General features: G+C 40.4%; 2 protein-coding genes across 2 annotated transcripts; one reads left to right on the plus strand and one right to left on the minus strand.

Moving 5' to 3' along the window:
• Window positions 1–774: 774 nt before the first annotated feature.
• Window positions 775–1,698, plus strand: LOC128713655 (mitochondrial thiamine pyrophosphate carrier-like). Its single transcript, XM_053808518.1, has one exon. It carries the CDS (start codon window positions 775–777, stop codon window positions 1,696–1,698), a length of 924 nt encoding a protein of 307 aa, XP_053664493.1.
• Window positions 1,699–9,570: 7,872 nt separating this feature from the next.
• On the minus strand, window positions 9,571–13,471 carry LOC128711121 (uncharacterized). Its single transcript, XM_053805986.1, has 8 exons — window positions 13,314–13,471; window positions 12,884–13,229; window positions 12,684–12,795; window positions 12,402–12,556; window positions 12,175–12,296; window positions 11,970–12,099; window positions 11,679–11,763; window positions 9,571–11,123 (listed from the first exon to the last, which is right to left on the minus strand). Exons 1-8 carry the CDS (start codon window positions 13,469–13,471, stop codon window positions 9,571–9,573), a joined length of 2,661 nt encoding a protein of 886 aa, XP_053661961.1.
• Between the last annotated feature and the right edge of the window lie 5,377 nt (window positions 13,472–18,848).

Below are 18,848 nucleotides of genomic sequence, written 5' to 3' on the forward strand. Positions count from 1 at the left end.
CAAAACACTCACCATACGAAGCGCTCGGAATTGAGGATGAACAAAAGCTTGCACCGTCGGTGGAGAAGACGAGCAAACGGTTGCACGATTGCACCTTGAAACGTGGACCGATAAGGGTGAAGGTGACAAACCACTACCCCTCCTCATCCCATTCAACGAAAACAAGCCAAATGAAGTGGACTCGGTGAATTCGACAGTGGAATGGAAGTTTCGCCCGTGCTGTCGCTGCTGTTTTGGCGTCCTCACGAAACTAAAGTTGTACAGGAGGTGCGGTGCTGTGGTGGTTACAAAACCATCAGCAACAACATCTAAATTCTAACCTCGCAAATGAACTACGGTGACTACAGCGACTAAGACGAACGTGAAAAAGAAGGTGGTGATGATATAACAACCTCACTGTACGGGTAACACAATATGCACTGTGTGAAAATTGGTTGGTGCTCCAGAAAATCGTTCGGTGTTGTTCGTGGAATGCGTCCATCCGAGTAAGGAAGTGTATTTTTGATGTGCCTGTGAGTGAGGGAAAAGAAAAGCAGCCAAAGGAAATGTGCGTGCACGCATACGGGACGAACTGGGCGCAAATTTTTACATTTGTAATAGAAACGTAATGATGAATACTTTTGAGCAAGTGAACCATTATTATGAAATGTGGCTATTTTACGTTTGAATAATACTTCGAACGCGTGAGTCCGTGAATTCTACCGCTCCGCTCGTTGCGTAGCAACGCACAAGAGAACGCATTCGCACATAAGATAGAACGAGAGCGCAAGCATCATGGATCGTGACAAAAACGATACGTCGTCGAATTCGGGCATCGCAGGAGGCTTTGCTGGGTGCATAACACGATTCATCTGTCAGCCGTTGGATGTGCTGAAGATACGCTTCCAGCTGCAGGTGGAACCGCTCAGTGAACAGCACGTAACCTCGAAGTATCGCACCATCGCTCAATCGACCCGGTTAGTGTATCGTGAAGAAGGTCTTCGTGCCTTCTGGAAGGGCCACAATCCCGCACAGGTGCTTTCGATCATTTACGGTGTGGCACAGTTTTCATCCTACGAACGATTCAACCATCTGTTGCGAACGGTCGACACCTTTGAGCGACATCAGAGTGGTCGCAACTTTGTGTGCGGTGCATTGAGCGGTACGTTCGCTACCGTGATTACGTTACCACTGGATGTCGTCCGTACACGGCTGATCTCGCAAGACCCGGGCCGAGGTTATCGCAGCTCGGTTCAGGGACTGAAGCTCATCTACACATACGAAGGCGTACGCGGACTGTACAGGGGGTTGGGGCCGAGCGTGCTCCAAATTGCACCGCTTACCGGGGGCCAATTTATGTTCTACAACATCTTTGGCAGCATGTTCCGGCAGTATTTCAATATCAGCGCGAACGAGACGCTACCGGCGATCGAGCTGTTCATTTGCGGTGGACTGGCAGGGCTGTGTACGAAGCTGCTCGTGTATCCGCTGGATCTCGCCAAAAAGCGGCTACAGATACAGGGCTTCGCCAAAAGCCGTCAAACGTACGGGCGTCATTTTGTTTGTGATAACATGTTCAACTGTCTGTACAACATCGCCAAGCAGGAGGGCATGATCGGGCTGTACAAGGGACTGTATCCGGCGCTGTTGAAGGCGTGCTTTATGTCGGCGTTTTACTTTGCGATCTACGATGAAATGGTGTTGATCCTTAACCACTGATAGTAGGGGTCGGCGGAAGCGCAACTAAAGATATACTTCCTCTCCAAGCGCCCACCCCCAGACGGCAGTGCAGGGGTATACTCGTTCTTTTGTTCATAAAACAAACCCCCGGTCATACGCTTGTCTTCCAGTCTCCAAGTGCTCAGGCAAATTTTTACACCAAAACTCGGGTTATTCAAGGGGAAAACAGGAATCTGCATATCCCTCCAGAAGTTGTAATTGAACGTACTAGAGGGATGGCAGAATGTGCAACTGATCCCAGTGAAATGCGTGCCGTTCCATATCACACTTGACTTGCAAAGTTTTAAATACTTTGTCCAATGGTTTGTTCCAATTTAGGAGGGGCCGTAAAGCAAAGGAACAGGGCTAACAAAATATAAGGAACTATATACTGCTGTATCGAATAATGCGATTTCACGCTTCATCACGAATTCTATCCGGATTGGATATGATTTAGCTAGATGTTAAGACAAGGACATATACTCGCCGCAATTGCCTAATATGCCGCTTAATTGGAGTTAGTAGACGCGTTCAGAAGAAAACCCCACTCTTGACACGCATCGGCAAATGAAAGGGTATGTACTTATACTTTGTATTGTTTTTTGAGTATCGAGATTGTTTTAGTTCCTAATGTCTCATAGTTGTACGGAAATCATAAGAAACTTACGCTTTGTTTATATTTACGCGTCCGTTGTATTCAGCGAGCCCCAAGAGCAATTAACTCAGGAAAACGTTTACGTTACAATTAAGTGTTTAGATCCGTTCATTCAAGCAAAGGTTAAATGGCGAATGCTCAATATGGAAGTGTAGGTTAGTTTGTGTTTGCGAATTTATCCATCCATTTGTTTGGTGCTTTAATTTTTCAAGTTTAGACTTATAAATATTTGGTTACGTTGGTACATTGGCAAGGAACAATTGGCATAAAAATAAATTAATAGCAGAAGAACAGTAGTAAACACACCATGGCACTATACGCACACCACCCTTACAAGGCCCATGCAGGCCCCAATTGTACATATTGTACGACCACAGCTGGTCACACTGTACGCAAGCAAACAATTAGTAGATGAAGTTGTGAATGTAGCGCTTTCTGTGCGCGCCCCGCGGCCTGTATGCCTCCGTAAGATTGCTAACATACGAATACGAATTATTAGATAAGTATTTAAACACTGTTTTACTTGTAGCTGGAGTGAAAAGCGATCTATGTAAAAAAACAAAGAAAGTGATGAAAAAACTATGAAAGGAAACTATGAAAAATGTATGTGTATGCTAATCTAAAACCGTTCAAGAGAGACTAATATAGTTGGAGTACGACAATAAAACAACGTTATTACAGTCAATATCGCCGCATTGTAAAGTTACATTTGCTCGCTCATCCATCCACAGTTCAACAAACTTTACTGTGAAAATAGTAGTCAATTGGTTTGTGTATAGCGTTTGGAATAGGAAGTTTGTAGTGCAGTTCAGTCACGACTACCTAAGAAAGGGCCCAAAAAAATTGTTCTGCGGAACCATTCCAGGATTTGTTCAGTTAGTTAATTATGCACTTTTCTTAATTTAAATTGTAGTAGTGTAGCACATTTTGTTAGTTCCGACTAAACTAACTTTCGTTGAGCAGCGTTACCCAAGGATCTTGATCTAAGAACCTTTAATAGTAGCTATTATTATTACGACCGGTTTTATCACTTCCATAAACCAAAAGATCATGTCCAAGGAGGACGTAACACTAAATCCATTTAACTTTGCAGTTGTATGAATGATCTTCTGCTATCGTCTAAAAATATGAAAATTTTGGAAAATTATCGATAGTTTAAGTACCATTTATCAATTATAAGATTAATTGGTTACATATTCGTGGATCATCTGTCACGATCGATAAGGCTATGGCGAAAAAGAGACAACAGTAAGCAATACTCGAATGTGGTATAGCAGGCATACTTTAATGTTATTTCCTCCTTGGTAGTATACTCATAGTATCCGGAACGTTGAAATCTTGAATACTACAGGAACAATAAATCAAATTGATATTTTTTCCTGTTTCACACGCCAACACATTAGAACAAAAATACTACTCTTGCCTAGCACACCCGGCATATGCACTCATGAGATAGCATAATGATAGTAACTTTAGTTTCAGCTAGCTCGCGGACTAGCTCTTCGGTAGATCTTGCGAATTTCAGTTGGACGCTAGTTCACCATCGTGAAATAATGTCAGATTACTGTGTCCTGCTTTGGGTAGGTATGACTGTGCATAAACTTAATATAAAATGGAACGAAGATACATATTATCCTTAAAGAACACGAATTGGGCGCAAATAAAACTAATAATCAGTAAACACAATCATATCCTGTACAAGTTTTATTATGGTTTATGATCAAACATATAAACTTAATCATTGAACACACACACACCTATCTCATTCAACTTTCACTCTTTCTGTATCTCTCTCTAGCGCGCGCCCTTTCACAAACAACAATTGGTATGTTTTGCTATGTTTTCAACAATGTGGTACTTAGTTCACTGTTGCATATCCCTGTCAGTACGGAAATTAATCCTCGAGTTTCGCCCCCGTTCGTATGCATCTCTTAACAAGACCAAAATATACATCCTATGGATTAGTGTCGTACAGCAGTTAAACACAGTTCTTTTCGTTCTTCGTTTTCATTTCACTTTAATTCATATCGTTGTCTTATATCACTCTAGCAATCGGTTGAATTCATACCACCAGGTAGTCGTCGATCAACTTTACCCCTCAAGCGTTGCGACATTGGTTTACGATCCCTAACACGCAACTTAAAACCAGAAACAAAGTTTGAATGTTCGCATTCCATTGAAATGGTTTATAACATCAAGCAAAAAAGGATAAAATATGAAACGAATAGAATGGGCAACGGAAGGGGATAAAGAAATCATTTTCCTGATTTTCTTTTACGCCACACTAGTCGCATAGGTCTATCATTTCAATTCTTCTATCATATTGTTGCAGCTGGGTTGTATTGTTTTTTTGTTCTTCAACTACTGCAATAGCCCATTTTGAACCAGTGCATTGAAGGGAACGCTGTAGTGAAACGAACTTGGATCGTTTTAAAAGATAGAACGGTGTACATAGCAACCAGAGTTCGATCGTTACTCTCACGAACCGCTTTCTATTTGAACTATTTTTGCCAACTGTATCTACAATGTTCACTATGCTCATAACAACAGTGAGCAACGGTGTTTAACAAAATGCACCAACGTGTAAAATTTTACACATTGAGGGTGTTTCTTACGGCTTTATTCTCTTTCTTTTGTACCGAACAGTTAGTTTGGCGACGGAACTACGGATGCTTCACCATTGTTTCACGCATTTTGTTCTTGTCACGAAGAGCGCCACAACGAACGGTTCTAGCGCAGCGGAATGTACATATCTTTGGGACGGTTTTTGCTCACAATATCCTACTACACGATGGCTGTCTTCACCAAGCAGGACTGCGAATGGTTCCCGATCGAACCGTCCAAGCTGTCGAGATCGAGTGCCGTATCGATCATCGTGGATTCCTGTAGCAATCGCATGCGACTCGCACTCGGCGATATAAACATCGGCGATTCGCCGTGGGTGTTGTGGCTATTGTTATTATTGGATCCACCATTACTAGCCATTACATTAGTCGTCGATAGGGAGGAAGCTATTGCAGGCGTGATAGGGATTGGTGCGTTCCCGCTGGAGCTACTAGACGATTGCTGAATGATTACATTTGGATCGAGCGTTTTGATGACGTTTTTCATCTCGATCGTAGTAATCATTGTTTGCGGTTGCTTTAAATGCGATTGTTGTTGTGGCGGTGCTAATGCCACCGCACCTCCATGACTTACAGAGGAGGGTGGTTGCATTTTCGTCATAGTGCTTGTACCTTTCGCCGTGGCAAAGGAGCTGGACAATACTGGATCGTCCAGATCGAGATCGTTGCTAATAAACGAAGAGCTGAGTAGCTGCGATGGATCGTCTAATGCTAGATGGTGATGATGTGCATGGTGCGTGTGCAATTGTTGCATTGCTGTTCCATTCCCCGTAGGACCAGTGGACAGGTCCGGAATGGCTTGACCACCGACAGCACCGGTGACGTTCGAGTATACATGTTGATAGCCACCGGAACCAACTGTCGCCGTAGTAACGTCTACCCCGGAAACATTGCTACTTCCCACGCTGGCCCGTTTGGGCGACAGTAGACCGACGGCCGACCCGGACGGAGAAATTTGTGCCGGTGGCACATTGCTGTACACATTCTCGTGCCCGCTGACACTGCACACCATCATAAGTTCGCTAACGTTTATAATTTCGTCCGCACTTTGTATTTTGTCGCACTCGCTCATCATCTTGTTCAAATGATGATAGTTAAGCTTGCCCTGTTGGCCACTCGGAGGACCATTATTTGCACCGTTCGTTAACGATTCGCGAAACAGGTTCGTGTAGCTGCCCGTTAACTTGTTACTAGATTCATCCAATGGTACACCGATGCCTCTCGTTTCAAGCTCCATCCCATCTTCGTCGAGTAGAACAGTCGTGGTTGTGGTATCTTCTTGGCCAACGATAGCAGTACCACCAGATAGCATGGAAACATTGCCAGTCGTTGCAAGTGGCGCTTCGTTTTCTACCAGATGCGCCACACTGTTGGATTTATCTGCATAAGGAAAGAAAGGAAAACAACAAATGAACAGATTAATAAGTATACGTATTCAATTAACAGCCTCGTACAAACTACAGGGTAGTCTTTTACGATTAAACGAATCAGTAAAGGTAAGGTAAGGTTAACAGATTAAGTAACATACTCAAACGTAAAGAACTGACTCTTAACAAAGTAGCGTTGCAAGAGTTAAGAGAGAGAGTTAGCAAACAGAAAAGATTAGAATAAGACAAAGGTACAAAGGAAAGACACATGCACAAACAATTACAATTCAGGTTGATTTTCTGCCAAAATCAACAAAATGACAACCGAAATCGTGTTCTTCGGCGACGTTACTAAAATTGAATAAAACAGTTTTAACTACGAAAGAGGAAAATCTAAAAAAACACAAATAAAATAAGATAAGCAACGAATCACTAAACATAGCCGCGATATGCTACGTATCTGTGAAAACATTTTTATATTTTATATCGTATGTTAATGGTGTTTTAGTTTATATTTTAAATTAATTATTTCGTGACATGTGATGATTAAAATGAAAGTATCTTAATGCATACTTTACTTTTCTTTTTGTCTTTTTATATCCTAATGGCGCAAGTCGGTTTAATGCATTTTTTACATATTGGTGCAGCATGAGAAGCTTTAAATCTTTTTTGTTTTTTTTCTTCTCTTATTATCAAGTGTTTTCTTAAGGCAATCTTCTGATCTCCACTATCAGGATGAGTTTTATTCTTTCCCGAAATGATCTGCTAAGAATAAAAATATAAATGCTAAAAAGTAAACTATAATAAATGCATTTCTTGGTTTATTTAAAGTCTATAAAAAATGTGATGTTCTTTTGTATCAAATATAAAACAATACAAAAAGCTCTACGTTGTCACAACAGCACAATGAGCGAAAAAAATACAAGCCGAACGAAACAAAAACAAAAATTTATTCGACTTAAAGAGCAATAGGAGTGTATTAAGCTATTTGAGATATATTAAATTATCGTACTAAAAACAAACAGATGCAAACGGAAGCGATTTTTTAATAGAGAAAATGGTAGATAGTGGTAAAAACGAATCCGTAACTTGGAAAGTTTGGAACAAAAAGAGAGAAAAATAAATGTAGAATAGGGGGAGCATGTTTGCAATTGAATCGTTTTGGAATTGTTTTATAGAAAAATTCGTGACACTCACCGATACCCATCGCAACACGCAAAACACTGATAACGGCACCGGTTTAGTAAATTAAGGCTCGGGACAAATTGAGAAGTGCGAAAGTAAAGAAGAATGATTGGCTTGAGAATGGTTTGTTCCAATTGTGCTCTAGCAAAATGAATCTCAACCAATTGCTAAGTGAAGACGCACTTTACTGTTGCTTTGTTTATATTGGCTATACAAAATTCTCTAACTGTTGTGTGTTGTGTATTTTGTGAAACAATGCTATATCTTTTTTAAAAAGATTTTTTCAACTTCATAATGCACTTTCGATGCAACACGATGATTGATTTTGTTTTATTTTGTCTACTACTATCATAGGGTCTATATTTAAGTCATTTTGTTTCGTTTCTGATAAGTGTGTTAAACCAATTTGTTTAAACCAATTTGATTCGCGTTCTGTTCTTTTTTACATATTTCCCATTAAGCGTGTAGATCAACACCCAGTAAGGATAAATGTGTGCTGTTTTGTCTATTGTTTCTTAGTTAAGATACTATACGAAACGAGAGATTCAAGCTGCTTACGTTAACAACACATGTGTATAGGCAACAAAGCTAGTAAACAAGTATTTATGAGCTATTTTAAGATAGAATTCGTTAGTGACAATTTTTTTAGAATTTTTTTCCGAACATAACTGTATACAAAAACCCATTAAACAAAAACAAAAACAACAACTCGGTCCACATTTGTAACTGGAAGATCTTGTAACAATGGTCAGGTTTTCACATTATATTCCTTTAGAAGGAACTTTCATAAATCTAACAATTTATGTATGACATTTTTTACCATGCGATGCTGTCCTTTAAAAGGCGTGGCGAACATTTGGTTTCCGTATCACAAATATACAATAACTGTGTGTGTATGTTGTTTCTTTTTAAGAAAAAACGATGTAATGCTCTATGTAATTTGGATCCTGCTCAACATATTTTTAAAATTCTTTTTTTTTATTTTTGCCAGCACAAAAATACTACTTGCACAACGTAAAGCAAAACTAGAAACAAATACGACGAAATAATTTGTACAAAAAAAACACAAGTATGACTTTGATAAGAAACAATACTCTGACGAAATTGTGTGTCTTGTGTGTGATTTCCTTACTAGCGAACAAAGCAATACCATAAAACGAAACGAAAGTAACTCAGGATGTCTTTCATGAACGTTTATAAAACCGTAACATTCGTTTGCCATGATGTACCAAATCAACTAATTGGTTTTTTTTTTCGAGCAGAAAATAAGAACTATCATTTACTAAAGTTATGCCGAAGTGTAGAATGTTCGAACGATTGATACATTTTTAGGATTTTTGTAATTTTTCCTTCACATTTTTTTGCCTTATGCATATTAATGTAACTATTTGGGGCTTTGACTTGATAAAAGATGTTTTATCCTGAATATGACTTGATCGTAACTTTTCAATTATAATTATTAAATACAAAACAAAAATTATTACTTCTTCTATATCTTTTTCATCCTTTGTCCTCTCTTTCTCTCTTCTTCCTAAATTTAGACATACAAACAGCTGTATGTCATCTTTTGTTATATTATTATTAAACTCTAGAGAGTTTGCTAAACTACTCAACATAAACAAAATAATAAGGTTTTCAATTTTAAAATACAACATTTCCTTCCTATAACAACAAAATTGTAAAGTGATTATTCATCAAAGATGTTAATGTTGTCGACGTAACAAAATAGTTCGACATTGTGTTGCATATATACCAACAGCAAAATAAAGGAAAATCCCAAGTGCATTCGTGACAAACACACTGGAGAGCAAAACATGTAATATGACAAATCAATGTGCCCAAACAACAAAACCAAATAATACAAGCATAGGCCTGTGCAATGAAGCTGCGCTAGAAAGACTAAAATCTTAACTCATTTCATCATTTGCAATGGAGTGTTTTCCTTTGCATGACTGGTCAAATGTAAATGAAATTGTAATACGGTTGCGGAGAGCATTATGTGAAATTATAAAAAATTACAAAACTAAAAATGTAGTATATGCTAGGTTTCGTTCGTAGCATCCTCATGTATCGAGTTGAGATCGAAATTGTTAAACTGATACTCGAAAACGTTTGAGAAGCGCTGCTTGTCGCTTCCGCCACGCCGCTGTACGTACGGACTATTATTACCGGTATTGTTTCCCATTCCTCCTCCTCCTCCATTTCCTATTCCTCCTCCGCCTCCTCCTCCTCCAGTGCCACCTGTGCCTTGTCCACCCATGCCACCTCCGCCAACTCCACTTCCACCACCATCACTCACATTCATACCGTTCGTACATTCCACATACGGCGTACTGCTGCCACCTAATGTACTAGCCGCACTTAGCATACTGCTCCGATTGCTCGACGAAACACACGTGTTCGCACTCCAGAAACTGGGACTAAATTGGCTAAACGAAAGAGCCGGTGACACGGGATTGGTTCCTGGCCCATTGTTACCAAATGTCGTTGGACCGGTCAAGGGCGACTGCAGTGCCAGCGGTGGTGTAGGCGATTGGGAAGATTTAATTTGATAAGATGGCTTGCGATAGAATTTGGTGTATCCTCCATTTTGTTGCTGATGGTGTCGATGGCGATGATATGCCCCGCTAGTGTGTTGCTTGCCACCTCCGCTCGGTTTCGAGTGTAGCATCGGATCCAACTCACTGCTGCAACTAGGACTACCACAGCGGATCGTCCGTGGACTATTTGGGCAGGTGTGCGGGACAACATTTTGTCGTTGCTGTACCTGTTGTTGTACCATCTGCTGTTGTTGGTGATCCGAGAGCGTAGTGATCGTATCATAACTTGCTAGATACGAACCGGATCCCGAACCGGATGGGAGCAGATTGCTTCGGCAGCGTCGATCAAGCGATGAGGTAGCGGAAGATGTTGAATTGGACGATATGGTAGCGGTCGAAGCGGAGGTGGATGAAGAACCGCCTGACGATGACGACGAGGCTGACGAATCTTTTAACATTAAACCGTTACTGTACGGAATCACGATTGGCGGAGGTGCGTTGGCCGCCGGATTGAAGTGATTGTTTAAGCTGTTCGTACTACTATCCGGCACATTGCCCAAACAGTATGGGCCCGAATTATAAGTGCCACTGCTACCGTACATCGTTTGCTTACCATCTTCTAGCGGATGATGCTGATATATTGGAAACTGCAGATCATGAGATGATTTGCGAATACCGATCGCTCGATTCCGATGGTATGGATAACGGGGTAGTGTCATGTTCAAGCTCATCATATGCATTGGTTGCGTTTTTTGCTGGAGCAGCTGCTGCTGGGAAACACTGCTGGCCCCATTCGATGTTAAAGGATGTAGCACATGTTGTGTGTGGTGAAGAAATTCAGATTGGCTCTTTAGCAGCGGCATCGGTCCACTACCGATACCACCTCTCAGCAGCACCGTAGAGGGAGATAATCCACCACCGAGTGATGACCCTAACAGCTGACTCTGATCGCTGTAGCAATATGTGCTGCCAGCACCATTACCAATGTTTGTCCCACTGGCACTATTATACTTTGACTGCGGTGCAAAGTATTTGAAATTAGTTGGAATCGGAACTGGTGTGTCGGAAACATGGTTAGGTAGCAACGATTGCAATGACACCGTAGCCGCGCAGGAAGAAAGATCGTACCCGGAACGATCGATTGGTGTTCGATCGAACGTCGCGTAGTTGTTTGCATGGTTCGAGATATTAGTAGTGGTCGTGGAGGATGGCAACAGTTGGCGTTGTTGGTGGTTGTGGCGATTGCGGAAGGACGCGTTGTTAGAGGACGAGTGGTTGATGGTATTGTTGTTGGAAGTGTTATGCGAGTGATTGAGATTGAGAAGATTGCATTTCACCGAATGGTGGTACGGATGTGGTTGTTGCGGTTGTTTTGGCGAAAGGTTCACGTAAGATAAGGATAAATTATTATATTGAGGTGTAGATTGTGATGAAGGTTGCAGATGGTTCAGTGTTGGAGGATGGTTGTTTAAATTCGTTTTAGTCGCAGTATTAGCGGCATTAGCAGAAGTTGCTGCTGTTGCATAATTCGAGTTAGTTACATTCAGATGGTTTAGGTTAGTGAATACACCGTTGTTAATTGAAGAAGAAACCGGTGATGTCGACTTACCGTTTTGTAAGTTATCGTAGCTCCGCTGCCGGTACACCCCATTGCCACCTACACCTCCTCCATTGGTGGCGTTTTGCAATTCATGCTAAAAAATAAAAATGTAATTAAGTACAGTTCGGGTAACACTTTCGGTAACGTTATGTTAAGATTATTATAACAAATCCTTGGTAGTATTATTATCAGCACCACATTTTGTTTGTACAAAACTAACAACATTGTAACAATTCAGCTAATGAGTACTGAAAGTAATATGAACAAGCTGTACAACTAAGTAAAAAAAAAACAACTTACATCCAAACTGTAATGTTTGTTGAGTGTGTCCATTCCTGGCTGCATCACAACCAACGGTGGTACAGTGGCACTATTGTATTTATCTGTCGCCTGCATTTGCGTCCGATACTCGTCCGTAACGATACCGCGCCTAAAATAAATCGCAAAAACCAATGAACCAAATACGTTGTTACTCCTGCTTAAAGATTGCTATCCAACGCCTTACCGATCAATCAGCGAGGGTGTTATCGGGCCGCACAGTATGTGAAAACAGTTTAAGCAAATGTTTCTCTGCGAATACGGGTTTATTGCCTGCTGGCCACCCTTTGAGCTGAATGAACCTTTTATCTGTGAAAATAACAACAAGGAAATGGAATTATAGTAAAACTGTACTTCACAATACAAATCGTACACTGTATTATGTGTGCCGGCAGCGTTTGTTTAGATACGTACATCTTCATTCGTTGTTTGATCACTCGTAGTAAGATAAGTGTGAAATCCAGCCAACCCGATAACAGACCACACCGAACAGAAACAAATTATCGCTATTATCACACTGGAAGGAGTCCGCTTGACGACGTCAATGAACTGGGTATCTTCCTTTAATACTGTGTTGGAAGGTAAGATGAGAGGGAAAACATAATTATTAGTTATGATCGACATATTTGACACCGCGTAGAAGAAATATTGATAGAGTGTTTGGGTGTGAACTAATCGCAACGTAAGGACACTTACACATTACTATGTGAGTCGTTGTGCAAGAAAATATGAATACTGCTAGGAATGCCAACGAGACGATGAACATGTAGAAGAACCGATAGTTTCGCTTACCAACGCAGTTGCCAACCTGCAAAAAAAAAAACATACGAAAATGAGCAAACGAATCGTAAATACTTCCGGCTAGACAAATTTTATCGTTGACTCGTAATACCCACCCACGGACAGTGATGATCGAATCGATCAACGCAATTATCACATAAGCTGCAGTGGGAGGCCCGTGGTGGTCGGAAGATTTTACACGTAAAGCAATATTTGAGCTTCACCGTTTGTCCTTTCACGAAGACCTCCTTGGTGCGGGGTGGTGGCCGATAGGTGGGGCTGTTGAGCGAGTTCGGCACCTCGATCTGCTTCTCGATGTAAGCCGCCTCGTCCTGTGATGCACGTGGAATGATGCCAGGGTCACTGAAAGCCGTCCGAAACAGGGAGCTTAGCGTGAAAATGAACAGTATACCACCGATGATGGGAATTGCTGGTGTGATTCGTTGTGCCAGAAATGGACAGCTGCAAGTAAAGCAAATGTAAAGAAAAAAAAAAGAACATAAATTTCTCGGGCTTCGGCTACTTGAAATTCTACGCTATACTCACTCAAACACGAAAAATAATCCACTCGTTGCGGTAATCAGTATGACCGTGAAGTAAAACACGCCCGAGTTTGGTGCCGTCATCAAGTATCCGTCGCAGAAGAATTTGTTCCGCCCGGCAAAGATTTCCCATTTTTTCGTCACCTTCTGACTCGGAGCCATTTTCTACGTTTGAGCTCGGGAGTTTTTGTCTATGTCTTGCGTTACTATTCTCAGACTCGGATAGTTCCTACTAATAACTATCTTTTACCTACAGAAGATGGAAAATTCCCAGGTTTTACATCACCTTACACACAACCATATCAACTATAGGATGCTTGATGGTCTGATGCTCAGGTCAGGGCGTTGCTAAGCAATAGTTTTTTTGTTGGCATAGCAATAGCTGCTGCTACTAGGATGAGTCTTCTTTTTATACGGGATCGGGTGTCTGTTGACTACTATGGTTCCTTTCGGTAGATTTCTCGACGAACATGTCTAAGCAGTTATAGATTGCACTACATTTCTATAATAAAGACAAAAACGAAAAAAAATAATGAAAAACAAACAGCTTCCATCACCCGACGAGGCGTAGTCGTGTGCCCTCTCTCCTGATTATAGATAATATTTAATTGCGAACGATAGAATAAAATCAAACAACAATCGGGTGGTGGTGATGGATATTTGTTTTTCCTTTTAGAATATTACCTTGCCCCTCTAATCTATGTCCCGAGCCAATTCTACAACACTGTTAATTCATAGGTCTATTTTAATCTTAACCCTGGTGTACATTCAAAATATTTATCATAATATATCTTTTAAATATTTTTGTATCTGTTATTAAATAACTAAATCATTTGCATTCTATTGTTAGCTCCGTTACATGTGATGTTTGTTTTGCAATCAATATTTTTTCATTACTGTCTTAATTACTGTCAAATTGCGATTAATATAAATTGAATGATTTTGCTCTATTTCTTACAATTTTGCACACCAGATGCTAGCAATTGGTAGTTGTTCGAATATAGTACAGATGGTCTATAAATAAATAAACAATCGGTGCGATTGATCTGGATGTTATGTTTTGGTTACGGTTCGAATTGCCAAATGCCGACTGTGAACACAAACCGAATTGGAAGACCGCAAAGTCTAATAAAATGGATTAATTTTGGACGCTTAAGATAGTCTTTTGGCTTTCCTTGTGTTATGATGATGATTCCAGTGCTTCTTATATTAGACATCGACATACATGCAAATGTTGCGGCAAAGCCAAAAATGAGCACTGCGATGAACTCCGATTTTTCGGAAACTAATTTCGACCTATTTAGCTATTCGTAAAGCTACAAGAGGCCCAAAAACAGCACCGCAATGCCATAGCGTCAACGAACATTATTGTAACGTAATGGGGAAAAGACAAAATTAAAAGTATTTAATGGGAAAAAAGGATGGGAATGGGAAAAAGGATCTGTAAAAGACAAATTTGACTATGCGATTTGAAGTTGATATATTATAAATAAAATTTACATTGAAACCTTTGATTTTTTAATAAATACATTTTAGTTATTGCTTTACGGATAATTAAACATTGCACTATAATAATCGTCCCACCTCCTCAATAGAACGATAATCATCATTGTTGATAGGCATGTCAATATATACCAAATTGAAGCCTCCAATAACGGCTTTAGTGTGACATGTTCAAATTAGAATATCTAGTCGAAACATACGGAGTATAACTGGGACAATGCTACGTGAAAATCTTGGCAGCTTCACGAGAAGCAGCACGTGAGTATTTTCGACACCTTTCGCTAATTACACGGTTTTGTCATTGGACGGGGAATACCGTCGATACAATTTCTCGGGGAGTGGGTTCCTCTATAGGCAGAGCCTAACATTTGCCAGGACGGCAATACTATTTTTATAGACTTGCTTTCCCTAAGTACGTGCCCCGAACGAAGAGTTTTTTTTCCGTGTACCAACCTAACTGACGTTTGTTGATAGAGGAATGAGAATACTTTTCAATCAAACCAGGCAACATTCGAAAGCACAAAACTTCCACTAGCCCATGTTTTGCCAATATAGATCAACGGCTGTTCAGTTCGATTGGAAACGATGAAAAACGTATTTTTGTTCGCCATTATCTCAACACACACTCATTATTTTTAGGACAATAAAACAAATGTAGATAACGAAGAACTTATACACGGATGTGACGTATAACGATAATACCACCCATTACTGGGCACAGTAATTTACAAATTACTTCACACTGCCCGTGAAGGGGCCTCTAAAGAGTCCGCAATTCGATATCTCGTATTGATAACCATATGCGAAATAATCCGACGTTGCCGATGAAACGTAGTGTACGTGACGTGCGGAATGTGTTATTTACTATGTTTTCAATCGACCTCTGGTACATTTTAAGAGCTTAAACCACTTTGATGACTTCCTTATATACTTTAGATTTAAAACAGTAAAAAATAAGGACGGAATGACCACAACAAATAGCGTACAATGCAGGCTATAATCATAGTTAACTATCTTCATAAAATACCGTGACCCTATTGGTATTGCAACTAACTTCGACGTTGGCAGGGAAGAAACACAAATTTGCCCTAGTTTATACAATAGGCACAAGGATCCGCAACCGCACAAGTAACCGGGTCACAGGGTTTTTTCCTTCATTGGTGGTAACTATCATAGCAACCTATTTAGCAACCTGGATCAAATGTCGACCCCGAGAGTTGTCGAACACCATGGTAGAGAGGATAACAAGTAAAAGGTATACTAATTGAAACATTTCCATTAATGTCTAGCTTAACTACATGTCATGAAATTCGGGATTCAAGTAGACGAAGGAGTTAATGTTGTTTTCTACAGTTTGTGTGCAATGCTGTGCCTTTACTAGAGCACTGCGTTTAAATGAAATATTAAGTGAAATGAAAGAAACAATAAAACGTGACAAGGTTGTACGCGCCGGGGAGCAATCGATATAACTAGGCAGCGCAGATGGTTTGTGGTAATACAACAAATATACGAAAGACGAGGATAGCAACAATAACATAGCAATGTGCTATGACTCATGGAGGCATGCAAATAAGTAAACACATCAATAAATGTGTAGGTCAGATCAATGATTTCTAAGGCCAACGGTATTGCGTTTAATGTTGCGGGTGCGAATGTGTATTCCTTACCAGATTAGCAAGCCAAACAAATAAGCACGCAGTATAAAGAGGATGACTGCAGGATGACGAACCGATACAACAAAATGCAGCATACACACACGGCTAGATTATTCAACTACACTTTTCCACTACACAAATGCCGCAGCATGGTTTTCTTTTTTACATAAAACACAACATCCGACACGGCCTACTGCGAACAGTCTGCATCAGAAACCGCCGGATGCGGTTCGTTCATTCGGCGCACTGCAAAAACACATTCTATTTGACGGTCGTCATCACTCATCACTGGGACACTGTGGACGAGGCTGGAAATAGACGTGCTTTCACGCAAAAAAAACCCGGAAATACAGTATCTGTTTAAACTTCGGAATCTTGGTAGTGAGTATTTTTGAGGAGGGATCTTGGCTCACAATGGCTGTCGACAGTGCTATGTTTTTTTGGACAAAATTTAAAGAAAGGTGGTAAGAAATTAAAGGAAGGAAAGAAATAACTTTTGCGCGAATCAGTCGCCAATAACAGACAGAAATGCGAAGTAACGACAACGTCAATGCTGAATGCCTTTGTATGCAGTGCAAAGCAAACGGGGTTGCGATTCGATAGGAATTTGCAGCAACAGCCTTTTTATCACTAGTGAAACGCACCCGTCGCGACACGCGTATTGACCTTCGATACACAATTTTGCACCTTCTCTTTCGTTCTCCAACTCCACCACCCACCTATATATTGCTTTAGTGACACTAAGCTAATACAAGACATTTTTTTCGCCACAGCAAATAGCGAATAAAACCCGATTCAAAAATGACACTACACAAGAACAGTAATAACAAATCGCACCCAATCGAAGCGTGTTCAAACACATACGTTCACGCACGAACGCAAAGCGAAACACTGCGCGTAGTGGGCAAGGTTGCAGATTGCTTGGATTCTACATGCGAACACTTGTGAGAAACCTTAAAGCGCCGTACGCTCACGGTGTTCTACTTATTGTTATTGCCCCTCACACGAGGTGTGGAATGAGGTTCATGCAGCGGAACAGACGATATGAAGCTTCCGTAGGTTCAATATTGTACACTGTTTTCCAACGCCGCCGTCGAAACGTATAAGGCGAAAGTGGCAATACATCGATACGGGGATTACGACGGAACTTCACGTTGTTTGTTGCTTTTAGTATTGTTCCCCTGGTATTCGATTCGATTTGAGCTGCCCACTGTCGCAATGGAACCAGACAAAAGGCTGAACCAACCAATTAATCACCAAAGAACGCTTTGCTACTGCACTCGCACTCAGATGCGTTCACTACACCGCACATTCCCGCACATTCGAACCATCTTTGCACTGGATTCCAGCAGGTAGAAAGCGTCTAGAGAGCAAATTTGTCTGCAATTGTTACCAAATTCTACTGCAGCTTTCGGGTCGCGATCACCATACATGGAAGAGCTGATGACAGAACCAATCCTGTTATGTTGCACACAGCAGAACCATCGTTGCGTGTAGGAGTGAAAGAGGCAGCTAGTTGCATTCCATATGACAGCCAAGGTGTGTAAAGAGCAAGTTGTCCGAAACGTTCAATGCTGGTTGACGGATTCACAATTGTCAAAATATAAAGCAAAAAACAAATATTTTGCGTTCGTTGCAAAACTCCACAGTTGATGGACTTTTATTAATACTTTCGCTAGATTTCACGAAACATATCCACGCTGGATATATAAAATTTCATTATTATAGTTATATAGTCTAGGATTCAAATTTCAAAAACGTATAAAAGAAACAAAGAACCAGAAACATGAGGTGCAAAGAAGTTGTCACGTGCTCAAAATCGCAAAATTTATTAAAATAAATGTTTATTTCTATGATCTGCCTAAAAGGGTTAGTTTTGCATGGGGCTCAGACTTTTCAATTTGATCCTGCACAAAAGAAGAATCTTCAACTTAAGATGAAAGTGTAATGACGAACGCCTCCGAATGCCAGAAAATAGTGTTTTCCATTGATACACACCAACCATGTTAGTCATAGTGTTATCACACGCGAATCGTAATGATAAGAAAAGATAAGACTTCATTAAAGCCTGTACAATCAGTTCGACGAATGAGGTTACGTATATGAAATAGATATTACCGATGGAACGCACATAAAATTGTAATTTCATACTTATAATTTTTTATAATATCCATACTTAACATACACATTCGATTGTTTAGAAACACCAAAGTTAAATAATGGATTACAAAAAAAATTGCATGATTTCAACTGTAACTGTATTATGCGTAAAAAAATACTAACATGACATCGTGTTGGCTCGCAATTAAACACTTCTTATCTCCACTTCTTTCGATGCATACGTTTACCATTGATTGTTTTAAAACACAACGAATTAAGGA

This window comes from Anopheles marshallii, chromosome 3 (assembly GCF_943734725.1).
Source record: "Anopheles marshallii chromosome 3, idAnoMarsDA_429_01, whole genome shotgun sequence".
Classification (NCBI taxonomy): Eukaryota; Metazoa; Arthropoda; class Insecta; order Diptera; family Culicidae; genus Anopheles; species Anopheles marshallii.